At 40.0% G+C, this 14,062-nt stretch overlaps 1 protein-coding gene across 1 annotated transcript; it reads right to left on the bottom strand.

Annotated features, from left to right (window-relative positions):
- Positions 1-355: 355 nt before the first annotated feature.
- On the bottom strand, positions 356-13,405 carry dhx29 (DEAH (Asp-Glu-Ala-His) box polypeptide 29). The gene is made up of 28 exons (XM_034709458.1): positions 13,026-13,405; positions 12,386-12,459; positions 12,118-12,231; positions 11,077-11,206; positions 10,825-10,964; positions 10,597-10,740; positions 10,298-10,424; positions 10,048-10,215; positions 9,795-9,963; positions 8,363-8,483; positions 7,889-8,275; positions 7,531-7,797; positions 7,306-7,449; positions 7,038-7,214; positions 6,809-6,949; positions 6,577-6,721; positions 6,372-6,492; positions 6,183-6,267; positions 5,893-5,981; positions 4,979-5,107; positions 4,790-4,865; positions 4,440-4,664; positions 3,468-3,604; positions 3,282-3,366; positions 2,899-3,198; positions 2,682-2,813; positions 1,966-2,062; positions 356-726 (listed from the first exon to the last, which is right to left on the bottom strand). Exons 1-28 carry the CDS (start codon positions 13,195-13,197, stop codon positions 680-682), a joined length of 4,143 nt encoding a protein of 1,380 aa, XP_034565349.1. The 5' UTR covers positions 13,198-13,405; the 3' UTR covers positions 356-679.
- Positions 13,406-14,062: the final 657 nt, after the last annotated feature.

Below are 14,062 nucleotides of genomic sequence, written 5' to 3'. Positions count from 1 at the left end.
TTTATGTTGAGAACACAATAATTTGTAGATCTTTCTGCAGACTATGACTAATATTGAAACTGTAGGAGGGTAGACGGAAGGAGGGAAATGGCATTTCACTGTGTGACCAACTTAGCGTTTATCACATTAAACCACTGTTTCCGTATTTGCACTTTGTCTTCTTGTTTTCTAATAGTATCATTATTAAAGTGACCTGCCCTCATCTTTAAATTATGCCTTATTCCTCCATCCAAAGAAAAGTTTGTCTTATTTCTAACTAAGACTTTTGAACTTATATCTTTGACATGTTTAAGTTCTGAAATGAATTACTTTAATAATACTTATGGGAGTATGATAACCACAACACAATACTATATTGAAATAAAAATGTGTACAGCTTTATTTAACCGCTCTTTTCATCATAATTTTCTCTTGTTTTCTTCCACTCAAATTTCAGCATTACATTTTTTTGCATTTCATATAATACAGTCATCCTCAATGTGAGTAAGAGTTCCTGATAACAATCAGTTCATCTTAGTCTGCTGGATTTGTTCATCCTGCATACCAGGGCGAGAAACAGGAAGCACTTTGTCTCCAAGACGCCTGGACACATGGCTTTAAGGATTGTGTGAGAAAAGGCTCTGGTGAGCAGGGCTCTTCAGCAGCAGTGAAGACCATTTGGAGGAACAGTATCAAACAGTCAGTCTGATTTGATCAGATCCAGAATCAGCTGGATGGTCCTCTCACCTACAACAGACAGAGACGGATAGGTTAAAAGAATGTATCCAGTCATTTTTGTAAGCAGACTAGTTTAACTTTGTGTATTTTAGCAATCTACATACATACGATTAAGTTACATTTTTATCAGTTAACAAGAGATACACAGGTCATTTAGCCTGGAAGTACAAATTATTGCTCGACATGAAGAATAGGAAATGCTATTGCTACTGTAACTGCAATTCCAATTCCGGCACTTTTGTTTAAAATTTCAAAACCAGTGCCGGACTTAAGAAAACAGATAAAAGCCCTTTTTAAAATTTTATTCACATTGATTATTCAGTATTTTTCAGTAAAGCGTTTGACTCAGTAACAGGGGCATGTGGTCAAGAGTAAAAAATAAATAATGATTAAATAAAAATCCTTTCAATTTTAGTTCTCTGGCCTGTGCTTTATATTGATTTTCTTTTTAAATTCAATAATGTCCATGATTTCATAGTCAATATTGCTGAATTTGCGTATTTCCTGTCCAAAAACATGGGCGAGACGTGAAGTGTGGCAGCGAGCAGCCTCACCTCACCTCACCTCACCTCACCTCACCTCACCTCACCTCACCTCACCTCATGCAATCCCTCACTGACTGGGTTGAGGCTTGTAATTGGCACGTGCCTTTTTCTCTCTCTTCACGTCTCCAATATACTGTTATCAAAAACTTTTAAAATGCAATCTAATTTTCCACAGTCAGGCTAATGTATTTAATATTTGTGTGTTACATATTTAGTTTTGCTGATCGCATAAAACCGCAGATAAAAAAGCAGTACTCTGCCTCACTGAAGGGGGCCTACGAGAGCACACAGGTTCACGTTGCTGCCGTTCTTCTACGCAGAGACACAGCGCTGCAATTTCAAAATCAAATGTGCAGCTGCAGTCCGTTCATTCTAAAATTTTGTTCCAATTGAAAGCCAAACATGGAAGATATTATATCTAACCTTAAAATGTTCTCAAAACTGGACTACCAATCAAAACAGGATCTAATTAATAAAGGAAGACCGACACCAGAGCTTAAAGATCTGCTTCAAATATCAGGTCAGAAAATAACCCAGTCCTTTCAAACAGGGCTGTTTGGCTCATAAATTTGTAAATCTGACTCTAATGTAAGTGCCTCACCAGCCATGAACCTCACTGCACGTCACTGCTCAGTAATCACACTCAGATTACAGCTAACTCTGAAATAAATGGCATTTATTTATACTGCAATGCTTTAAATACCTTCCAGATTCATCCTGGGATTCTCCAGCTTCTTCTCAAGCAGAGAGTCCATCAGCTTCCTCAGGTGTTTGAAGATGACGCCGATCCGTACAGGAGCCTTTGAGGACAAACAACATCGATTTCAAAAGACCGTCTTGAATATTTTTTGTTGCAAGTCCAGTTTATAGAAACTCAACAATTACTGTTTATAATGAAGGGAGTGGAAGAGAAAGGGGTACAAGGAGTCATTAGCTCCTTTTACACATTCTGTTCAAGACAGGAGTGTTTTAAATTGCTGTCTGTGTGAAAGGCTCGGAAAGGAGGATCAAATTATTCTGTTGCTAAACCGGCTTTTTATGGAGTAATAGAGACATAACGAAGAGGAAACTGCGATCTCAAACATGGATGAAGTCACTGTGACTCCATCTGTTGGTTTCTGACAAAGCCTTATGAAGCCAAGAGATGAAGGTTGCTATATTGGAAATACCAACTCAAACTAACATTCAGCTATGCTAAAAACCCACAAGGGGTGGAGTTGATGCCCAAGTTGTGCAACTTAGCAAACAGCTGCCCACCTGTCAAATAGGCCACTCCCCTAATCATGTGAAATTGGACACCATTATAATGGTTATATTTTGTATATTGTGAATTAATAAAGGCACTGTCACCTTATCTTTGTGTAAAAAGGGCTAAGGATACAATAAATAACAAACTCCAAACCCGGTGCAACCTCTGACCTGGAAGTGAATCCATCCGTCTAATGTGATGAGCCTCTCTCTGTGCTGGATATCGATGTCCCCTCCAAACAGCAGCATGGGAAAAGGAGGAATCAGAGTGGTGTCTCGCAGGTAGATCTTAGTGTACTTCACCTGTGGAGAGAAAAAGACCTATTATTACACTAATGTAACTTGCAGACAGGCAGACAACACACACACAGTCAGTCCTCATCCTTACCTTCTCCTGGTACAGCAGCCAGCCATGTGTCTGCAGGTTGCGGTTTACAGATGAGGGATGGACCTGGGCCTTCCCTTGTGGTGTCTCCACCGTGCAGGCAATCCGCTCTAGAACGTCCACAGAGGGGGTGCACAAGACCCGAGCTACGCTGTCATAGAGTCCCGCCGTCAGCACTGCGTTCAGGACAGAGATTTGCTGCCTGGAGAGAGGGGCAGCCTGCAGCTTAGAGTGATGGGAGGAGGAGCGAGAGGACCAGAAACCTGCCTGCTCCATCATCTTCATCAGCTCGTGCTTCACATCCTGGAGGGATGATGGGATTTTAACATGTACAGACAGGGCTTGGAAGAGAGTTTTTATAGATTAAATAGAGAATCGTGTGTTACCTGTATTGTGATGAGAGCTGTACGGTTGAGGAAGTGTTTCCTACAGTATGACATTTCTGTTCTATCAGTCTGAGAGTTCTTCCACCTAAGAGGGTGACAAGTTAAGAGGAAAAAAAAACATATCACAAGTTGAAAACTAAAACTGAGCTATTAAAAATAACTATTATCAATCAATGAAGCCCATACCCCAAATATGCATTGTATATTGTCAGGTGATCAGAGTTGGCTACTGCCAGTGCTGCTTTAGCCAGGTTGGCCTCATCTTTCCTGTTCATTGGGGTGGAGAATGGAGACTTCTCTGTGATGGCTGCTGCAATTGTTGCCTGAAACAAAAAGTCTTATTAATACTAGTGAACCTATTCTTATGTTGTTGTAGATGTAGCATGTAGAGATACACACAACTCATGGTACGATATAACTCATGATGTAAGTTTCACAATACAAAATCAAAATCAATTAAAGCTGCAAGCAGTATTGAACGGGCCCTCGCAACTTCTCGCACGTCAGTGTGAGATGCTTGTCGGGGTGTGGCACAAAGGCGTGATGCTGAGCAGCCGCAGAGTTTTTGTGATGTCTTTAAGAAACTTCTCAGCTGGTTATGGTGTGCATCTCTCACTCTGAGGGACAGCAGTCATTGTGCTCCTCTTCAACACAACAGACAGCTACACCAACCTGCATCCCAAAGCTCTCAAATAAAACTACCTTGGTTCTTGGTCAAACCAGTGGTACTTTTGGATCTGTTGTGTCACAGAGTAGCCCAAAATTATGCTCAGAGGAAAGAGGATCGCAAACACAGGGGGAGAATTGGAGGAGTACAATGCGAGGCTACATGATAAAACTTCACAACATCACCAGAGTTGAATAAGTTGGTTTCTAAATACTTGGTGTGTGATGAGCTGGGAATAAAATAGTTTTTCCAGGTGAGTGTTAAGAATAAAATATTGAGCATAATGTCAAAAAATCATTATATATTAAAGCATCACTTCAAAATTAGATTTCAGATTTTTTTTTCTGATTTCCTGTCCCACAAAAAAAATAGTTATATAGTCTCTAATCTAATCCTTGTTTGAAGAGTGTTACATAAAGTTGCAAGTTGTTTAAAATCAAACATTAGTTACAGTGTTAGTTTTTTCGTAATTCTGATGCAGCAAGACTCACTATGGGCTCCAGGCAGCCTAGGATGGCTCCATAAATGAGCATCTTTCCAATCTTCACATTTACAGGCAGGCTGGCCAGGTGCTGTCCCAGAGGTGTGAGGACATGTTTGGTGGAATGACACGCACCTATCTTCCTCAGTAGATTGACAGCATTACTAACGGACTGAGGCTGAGGAGGATCCAATGCCTGACTCAGGAAGTCCTCCGGGGAGCCGTACTGACATTTCTAAACGAGGAAAGGTGAAGGAGATCAGGGAGGTTAAAGAACAATCTTAACATGAGCTGTTGTGATGTTTAAACATAGTGAGTGGTAGAAAGTAAAGCATGCTCTAATGTTTCTGGTTTGTATACCATAATATGAAGGCAGAGCTCCTCCAGTGGAACTCTCAGTATCTCAGGAATAGAGTAATCCATGAAGGCATTAAACCTGGAGGACAGGAGGTTCAACAGAATTTTTACAGATTAGCAGATGAACAACATCAAGAACATGATGTTGTTGTATAATCATTCATATCAGATGAATACTGATGTTCTCAGTACCTGAATTTTGGGTAGAGTCTGAAGCAGAAGCCGTTTTGGACTCGACCCGCTCTGCCCTGCCTCTGGAGGGCGCTGGCTTTGGAAACAAAAGTTTCCACCAGAGAACTCATCTGGCTGCTCTCGTGGTACCTGGACGACACATGATCAGTGACTCACTTGCGTTTTCCCACTAATGTAGTTTTTAGCTAGTGCTTGTATTCAATAATTACATCACTTCAGGCCAGATTGACATAACTGAACAACTACTGGGTGGATTGCGATGAAAATTGGTACAGACATCTTGTGCTAAATGTGCTTTAATGATTAAGGCACTTGGTTGAGGCAGATGGCAGAAGTCTTTCATTGCCGCTGTAACTAGCTGAATACTGTGAGATGCAATGCTCATCAAACGCTTATCAAACCACTATCAGGTCAAAACTGCACTTTAACCAGCAAATGTTAGCATGCTAACCCACTTAACTATGTTAAATATTGTTGACATCATACCTGCCTCACAGTGTCGAGTTAGCATTTCATATTTTTTAACTTTCCCCTTTTGATAAAGCTTATAGTTAGGGCATCTCTTTCTCTCTGCATCTTTCTCCATCCCTCTTTCCAACCCCAAAATGCTGGAGGCAGATGGCTGTCTAACATGAGTCTGGTTCTGCTCGAGGTTTCTGCCTGTTAAGAGGATGCTTTTCCTTGCTGCTGTAACTTCCCAAATGTTGCAAAGTGCTCTTCTCATGGTGGATTAAGATGAGATAAGATGTCTGAAAGATGGGACTGGATCTTATCCTGATGTTGGTTCTTTGTTAATAATACAATACAGCTTACTGCTGATGAAAACTGGAGTCTGTTTTTAGAAGAAGATTGAATATTGACACTGAATCATGCATGCTGAATCAATTTTTCTGCTGTTGTTAATGAGCTCTTACTTGTTTTCTTTGGTCTTTCCAGTGTCGATGACAAACACAACATCAGGAATGGTCACCCCTGTTTCAGCAATGTTAGTCGACAGGACAATCTGTGTAGAAGAAGGGGACATGTAACTATATGGGATTTTTTATTGGTTCAAACTATTACATTTCTAATGAGAATATAAAAATATGACATCATAAGATATTTTTCAGCTTTCCAAAAATGACTTTCTCAAATCATATTAGGTAAATTAGGTTGTTATCTTCCCATTACTCTATCTTTCATTCTATCACAATCTTTGAGGTACCTTTCTGACACCAGCAGGTGGCACTGTAAAGGCAGCAGCCTGGTCCTTTGATGAAAGAGTTGAGTGAAGAGCAACAATCCTGTATCTTAAAGAGGAAGATGAAAACACACATTTAAAGTTCCTGTGTCTCACTTATTTTCTTGTTGTGAAAAAGTCTGTATTGTTCATAGGTTTATTCGTGTACGTCACCTGTTTTTATCTTTGAACCTCTTATCAGAGGTGAGCAGGTCATAGAGCTGCTGGATGTGAGCCAAACCAGGGAGGAACACTAAAACTGCGCCTTCCACCTCTGCGAACTGTGGGGATTTCTCTGGCAAATAACAAAAAAATAGAGAAATCAAATTAACATGTAACACGATCTAAACACAGTTGTGTGATATGTGTGTTTTGGTACCTAGATAGTCAATGAGGTCAACCAGTAAGTCCATGTTGATCTTATTGGGGTTCATGTACTGCAGCACATGCCGAGTCCTACTGCTGAAGTGGTCAAGATCTGGACCCAAATCCCAGCCAGAGGAGGAGTCCTTCAAGATGAACTCCTGGAACAGTCAGTCAATACAAGAATCAAACACTACTATCATATATACAGTATGTTGTCCATCACTGCTGCAGAGAGACAAAGTTACCTGGTGCTGTAACGTCTTGCCACCTTTTTGTGTAACAGAGACACTGACTTCCTCTTCCTCTTCAAGGATTCTCTGGCTGTACTCTGAGTCCTTTTCCAGGACGTAGCCCATCTCCTCCACAATATCTTCTAAGTGGAACACCTAGAAACATGTATACAAAGGGCTGATTGTCCTGCCTTGTTTATTTCATTCAAAAGAACAACAGATAGCTGTACAAGCAGCTCCTTACCTCTACGGGGAATGTCCTGCCAGGGATATTGATCACTGGGCAGCGGTTGAAGTAGTTGGAAAACTTGTGGCAGTCAACAGTGGCGCTCATAAGGATCAGCTGCAGGTCAGATCTCCTCATAACAACATCTTTGAGGATGGTCAACAGGAAGTCTGACTGCACACTGCGCTCATGGACCTGACAAAAAAGAAGCAAGGTGAAGTGGATAGTTTAAATATTAAAGAAAATAGGTCTGATAGGATTGTGTTCAGGGAAGAACTGCCAGTACCTCGTCCACAATGATGTGTGTGAGGGAGCTGAGGTGTCTGTCATGCTGTAGTTTCCTCAGCAGAACTCCGGTGGTGCAGTACAGCAGACGAGTCCACTCCCCTGACTGGTTCTCCATCCGGATCTGGTATCCACAAAGCGATGACTGAAACGAGATTTCAACACCAAACATGAATATCGTAGCACCCTAAAAGATAACGCATTTCCCGCATTTTGAAATTCTCACCTTTGATCCTGGTCCATCCTCACAGCCGAGCTCCTGGCTGACTCTGCAAGCCAGGCTCATGGCAGAGATCCTGCGTGGCTGCGTCACCACAATGTTGCAGGGTTTGGCCTCTTTGCCTCCTGTTAACAGCTCGTCCAAGAGGAACTGAGGAATCTGAGTGCTCTTCCCACTGCCGGTCTCACCTGCAACTACGACCACAGGGTGACGCTGCAGAGCCTCCAGCACCCGATGGCGGTGTTGGAAGACTGGAAGTTGCTCTCGATCTGCCTTGAAGGTCAAAAATATTATCAATACCTTAAATTTTGAATTCTTAAAATACTGAAGCATGCACTTTATGGTACAACGTTGGTGCTTTTACCTTCAGTTTTTGGGCCAGTGACGAATTCTTCAGCTTCTGTAAGAGCTCTCTAGATGCCTCAAGGGCTCCTTCTCTCCTTCCACCTCTCTTCTCACTCTTCTCCTCCACTTCTTCTCCTCCCGCCCCAATATCAAGTCCAGCCAGATTCTCCCAGGACTCCTCAGGCTCTTCGTCCCCAGCCCCGTCCTGCCCCTGCTGACCTCCAGATCCAGACTCCTCCCCCTGGTTCTGGTTCTGCTGTTGTTTGAGTTTAGTCAGAAGCCGGGAGATGAACTGGTCTCTTGGCTTGTTGGCTGCAGTGCGGGTCTCTTCCTGCTGCTGCTGCTCGCTGTCTCTCCACTCGAGCCATACGTCTCTGTAAGTCGGAGGGAGGAGCTGGTGCACGGACTGAGAGGAGAGGTTCAGAGAAATGGATGAGTATTTGTTAGTGGAGGAAAAATAAATGGGAGGTGATCAGCACAGCACATGTGTTACCTGTCCTTTAATCAGAGTGTAGAGTGCCAGAGTGGCTCCCAGATGCTGAGCCTGCATGCCGTCCTCAGTCAAGATGGTTGGACAAACTTCTAGAACATCATCTGGCCTCTGAACTCGCACCCTAGTGAAGGCAAACACATTAACATTATAACAAATCCTTAAAATTCAAAAGACAGGTTAGAGACATGTAATATTGTATGATAATCTATACTTAATTAAATATAACAATAAATAGAGGAAGAGGAAAGAGAAAGAAGAAAGGGAAATGAAGAAGAGGAAGAAAAATAAGAAAGGGGGAAATGCAGCAGAAGAAATAGCTGAAAGAAAATAAGAAAAAAAAGAAGAACAAGAAAAAAGACACAAGAAGGAAACAAAGTAATTGATAAGAGGGTTGAAGAAGAAATTAAAAAAAGAAAAAGAAAAGAGTAAGGAAAAGAGAAAAGGAGAAAAAAATAAGGAAATGAAAAAGAAGTGAAAAAGAGAAAGGAAGGAAGAAACAACAAAAGAAGTAACTGATGAGAAGTTGAGAAATAAAAAAGAATGAACAAGAAAAAGAGAAGAAAAAAAGGAAAAGAGAAGAACAAAAAAGAGAAGAAAGAAAGAAAGAAGGGGAAAAGGAAATAAAGAGCAAGAAAGTAGTAAAAAAAAGAAAAAATAAGTGGAAAAAGGGAGACTTGAAAGAAATTGGAAGAAAAAGAATGATAAGGAAAAAGAGGAAGGAAAAGGGATAAGATGAATAAAAAAGAAAAGAGGAGAAGTAGCAGAGGAAGAAAAAGCTGAAAGAAAAGGAGAAAAGAAGAAGAAGAAGAAAAAAGACACAAGAAACAAACAAAGTAATTTTCTATGTATTGAATAAGAAATAAGAAAAAAGAAAAAGGAAGGACGGAAGGAAAAGAGATGTGGAGAAAAGAAAAAATGGAGGAAACCAAAAAGAGTGAAGGAAGAAAGAGAGAATGGAGGAAGAAGAAAAGAAACAGAAAGAAAAAGAAGAAAGAAAGAAGGGGAAAGGAAGATAAAGACCAAGAATCGAATAAAAGAATAAAAGGGAAGAAAAAGAATGATAAAGAAAAAGAGGAAGCGAAAGGGGGAAGATGAAGAAAAAAAAATTCACAAGATGCTTTACAATGGCAACAAAATAAAACAGACAGGACACGAAATCCTGAGAATTTGAAAGTTGGTAGATGTAAGAGCTGGGTCACAAATTAAAATTAACTTCAAATCAATGAAAAATCTCTGACAGGTTTTAAAACTTCAAAGCGATCACTCACTCTTGTAGTGTGTAGCATAAAAGACCAACATTTGAAGGGTGCAGTGATTTTCAGTACATCAAGATTTTTCCCTTTTTCAACATGTCTTTAGGAATAGACTGAATAGAATCTACAGTATGGTTTTTTTTGTAAACAGAAACATGTAGACATGCAAACACACTAACTTGCATCTCCAGTATCGACCAGCAGCCACTTTGTGAAAAGCGGGTGCTGGACTCTTGGGCAGGTTCTTTCTGACCCAGTCGATGAGGAACTGTTTGGGAGACTTTCCTGTCCAGCTTCGAGCTGTGTAGTCAAAGTTGCGAATGTCTTTTGGCTCATTCTTTTTCACAACTGCAAAGGAAATTATGACAAATTGATCAATAAAACAAAATGAATCTACAAGTTTGAAAAATGTATGCTTGTTTGTATGCAAACCTTTTTCTGCAGGAGGAGCCTTTTCAGCTTTTTCAGCTTTTTCAAACAGGCTGAAGCCGACGTCCTCTTTTTCCTCTTTTGCAGAGACTGCTTTCTTCTCCTTTTGAGGTGCATCTACCACTTTAATGGCTGGATTGAAGACGGGGTGGGACTCGTGCTGCTTCATTTCTACAAAAGAGATAATGTTTTTGTTTTCTATAAGTCAAAGGTCAGCATGGAGGGTTTGTCTGATCTCTGTAACCACACTCACCTTGCTGTATGATGCGTATCCTGTCCTGTGCCATCCTCTGGCCCTGCTTGTCTCCTTTTGTCTTTGAAGTAGCTGCCATTTCTTTGGCGTCATACAGTTGAGCAGTAAGGATCAAATACCTGTCATTCTACACCAGGAAATAAAAAATTACACAAAAGTGAATGTTTTTACACCATGAAATGCAAGAAAATGTGCTTTAATATTCTCCCAAATATTTTTTTCTTTCATTCCCATCCTATTTTTTTTTTCCTAATCTCAAATTTTGAGTTTCAGTCTTAAGTTGTTTGAGTTTCACTTACTGGATCAAACTTTTCATCCAGCTCAGGATTACGTGCAGCATTTTTCCCTTCTGCCTCTTCCTCCTCCTCCTCTTCATCACTGCTCTGCTCTGCATACCTTAAGATCCAATCCTTCATGCTGGCAGCCTCATCCTTTTCTGTGGCCTGAAAAACAAAAGACTACTTATAAGGTGTTCGTTTTGCCAAAATGAACACTGAGCCATCTTACTTTTAAATCAATGCACAAACCTTGGGCGCCTCTTTGGGGGTGTTGATGGGAACCTTAGGGCTTGCAGGTGCAGGTTTCTGCTGAGCTGGGGGCTGGAACCTGGGCCTGCTCTTCTGACTCTCCTCCTGCATCTGCTGGCTGAAACCCTCTGGCAGCTCGTCTGTTTTATGAAGAATGAATTCACAAAACCATGAAGTATTGACAGTCTTGTGTCCTGAAGTGCTATCTTCTGGTGACAAACTGTATAAATGTTTGCAAATGTTGAAAGTTACCATCTTTAAGGTTGAGGCAGAGCCAGTCGAGAGCAGAGTGGAGATCCCCTCCATACAGCACGCTACTCTTCATTGCCTCCTCAATGTGCTCTCTCTTGAAGTTGAACTTCTCTAGAGCGGTGTACAGGTCCTGCAAACACACAAAAAAACAACAACAGCTGTAATGAACAAATACTGCTTTCAGTCAGAGGAACATCTCAATGTGTTTTAACATGAAGAATCAGCACGGTTCTGGAAAAACGTTAGAAAAGAGGTACATACAATCTTAAACAAAAAAATTAAACTTGAACCTGCATTGTTTCTGTTGGGATTTCCACAAGATGGTCTAGATCTTAATCAATCACAATACACCCTTTTAATGAAATTGTTTCTACTAGCAAGAAGGTGTATTTTGTTTCAGTGGATCAAGGAAAAACCACCAACAGTGACACAGTGGTACAGAGAAGTATACAAGGTTATACCAATGGAGAGCCTCTCCTCAAAGTTAAAAGGGAACAACAGATATTTTTTGGAAATTTGGCAACCAGTCTTAGTTTATCTACCCAATGAAATTACAGATTTGTTACAAAAAGGCGGAGTACCTCTCAATCTGAACCCTATTCTATAAATAAGAATTGCATTTTCCCATCCCCTTTTGCTGTTTTGGCGGGTTGCCGTTAGCCCTCTTTGGGAAGGGCTGGTGGCACAATGCCTTGTATATGTTCACCTCTTTGCCAGTGTGTGTTTTGCTACTTGAGCGGCATGTGCTATAGGGTGTTGCTGTCTGGTTGTGAGTCTTGATCTGGGGGCTGTCGGGTTATTGTCTTCTTGTATTGTTTTGTTTGTATCTTATGGATTGTTTTGGTGTTCTGTCTTTTTCGTCTTTTATCTTCTTTGTCTTGTACTGATGTGTGTTGTTGTTGTTGTTGTTTTTTTGTTGTTGTTTTTATGTCTTTGTTGTTTCTGTTTTTTTTTTTTGTTGTTGTTGTTGATGTCCACTTTGAAAATTAATAAAAAAATATATATACTAAGAATCAGAGGGATTATTCTGTATATATTTACCAGCAGTTTCTTGCTTGTAAGTCTGCCTGAGATGGGCCCTTTGTCTCCATTCTCCTCTCTGAAGTCATTGATCAGTTTGATGATCTTCTTCTCCAGGTCAGCTTGGATAAAAACCTGCATTAAAACATCAAATCACACTTATATCTTAAAAAAAGAGTTTTTCAGCATAAAAGGTTAGAAAATCAACAACAGATTACAGCTACAACATACATTTTCTTGGAAAAAGGAGAGAGAGACCCTGTGTTTAGTTGCGGATGCAAATACTTGCCTTAAGTATCGATTTGTCCGACACTCCACTTGTGTCAACCTGGGCAGTGTTGGCAAGACTGTAGGTCTTTGGAGCTGGAGGAGGGCAAAATAACAAAAAGCATGTCAGATAAAAGGATTTGGAATGCCAAATCATTTGTTAATCTCTAGAATAGTTGACATCTTCACTTGTTTCATATGAGAATGTCTAGGGTGAAATATTGGGGATTATAAAAGCTTTAATGGTGACCATTAATGTATCACCATATGTGTAATAATGTTAAATATGCATTACAATATACTTTAAATGTGTTATCTGTCCTCTGGTTTCCTCTGTGGTGAGGTGTACACAATGCAAACTAAGAAAGATGACAGAGAGGTATTTCTGAAGCGGATGGCCTATAAGAAGCCTTTGTTGTTTTTTACTGGTGTTTACAGTACAATATGTTCCATATCAAGAAATACTAAATCCTTCACAGGCATGAGTATCAGAGACATTATACATTTATTTAACATACACACAACATGCATGTACACAAACACATGCTACAGCCCTTCAACGACAAAGGCAACATACACACCGTCACTGTTATGTGTCTCAATAATACTGGGCTTTTACTATTTCCAAAAATGTCCAAAGAGTACCATTCAGGTGATACAACCTTTTGACTTGTTCTCTTTGGCTGCTTTGCCCGGTTTGGTGCTGGCTGGCTGCTTCTTCGGGTCCTCCGCCACGCCGTTGCCGGTTGCAGCGACACTGGTCCTGCCTGCTGCTCCTGCCGGGGCTCCCGGTGTAGCCGCTTGTGCTGCTGATTTCTTCTTCTTTCCACCCATTATGACAACTCAACTCTGCTCGTCTAAGGCTCCTCTATAAGACTACTTGATAACAAGACATTGGCTTATTCATAAATAGTGATGGTTTTGTTGAGAGCGTAAAGATAATGCTGAATGTGTATCTCCTCGCAGTCATGTCAGACTGGTAACTTTTTGGACAGCACAGCTTCCGTAGTGGTGTTCTGCAAAACTGTGCTGCCTCGCCGAATGAAGCTTCCTCAAAGGTTTTCATTTCATAAAGGAATACCTCCCAGCGTAGAATTTTGTTTTATGGTTTCTGATTACACACTACTAAATACTTTGGTATTATACTATAAAACCTTCATTAAAGGTTTAAGACTAACGTCCCCTGCTTGTCCAGCAATGCATCTAGTACAAAACCCCATTACCCCTTTATTTTGATCGGGTGCATAAAGTTAATTAATTTATTTTATTTTTACTTTGCAATTAAATGTGCTAGGTTAACCCTTTTATTTACAGCCTATGGGTTAACTATTGAAAAAAAATAATGTTATGGTGATTCACATATATATATTTGCATTCCCGTATTATTTTTTATTTATTGCTTAATCTGTCATTACCAACCATAATCACACCATGTCAACCTGTCACTACTGAATTTTTTTTTTAATACTGCCTGTAATTACTCCTATTTAATTGAAATTTCATTGTAACATTGTATATATCTAAATTGTATTTTAGCTTTATTTATCTATTTTTATTTTTACTTATTTTATTTCATTTCATTTTATTTTATTTTATTTATTTTATTTATTTTATTTATTTATTTTATTTATTTTATTTTATTTTATTTTATTTTATTTTATTTTTACTTATTGAAACTTCTCTCTTGATTGTACTTATG

Source organism: Notolabrus celidotus, chromosome 19 (assembly GCF_009762535.1).
Source record: "Notolabrus celidotus isolate fNotCel1 chromosome 19, fNotCel1.pri, whole genome shotgun sequence".
In the NCBI taxonomy this organism is placed as follows: Eukaryota; Metazoa; Chordata; class Actinopteri; order Labriformes; family Labridae; genus Notolabrus; species Notolabrus celidotus.
This window is presented reverse-complemented; position numbering and strand designations above follow the sequence as displayed.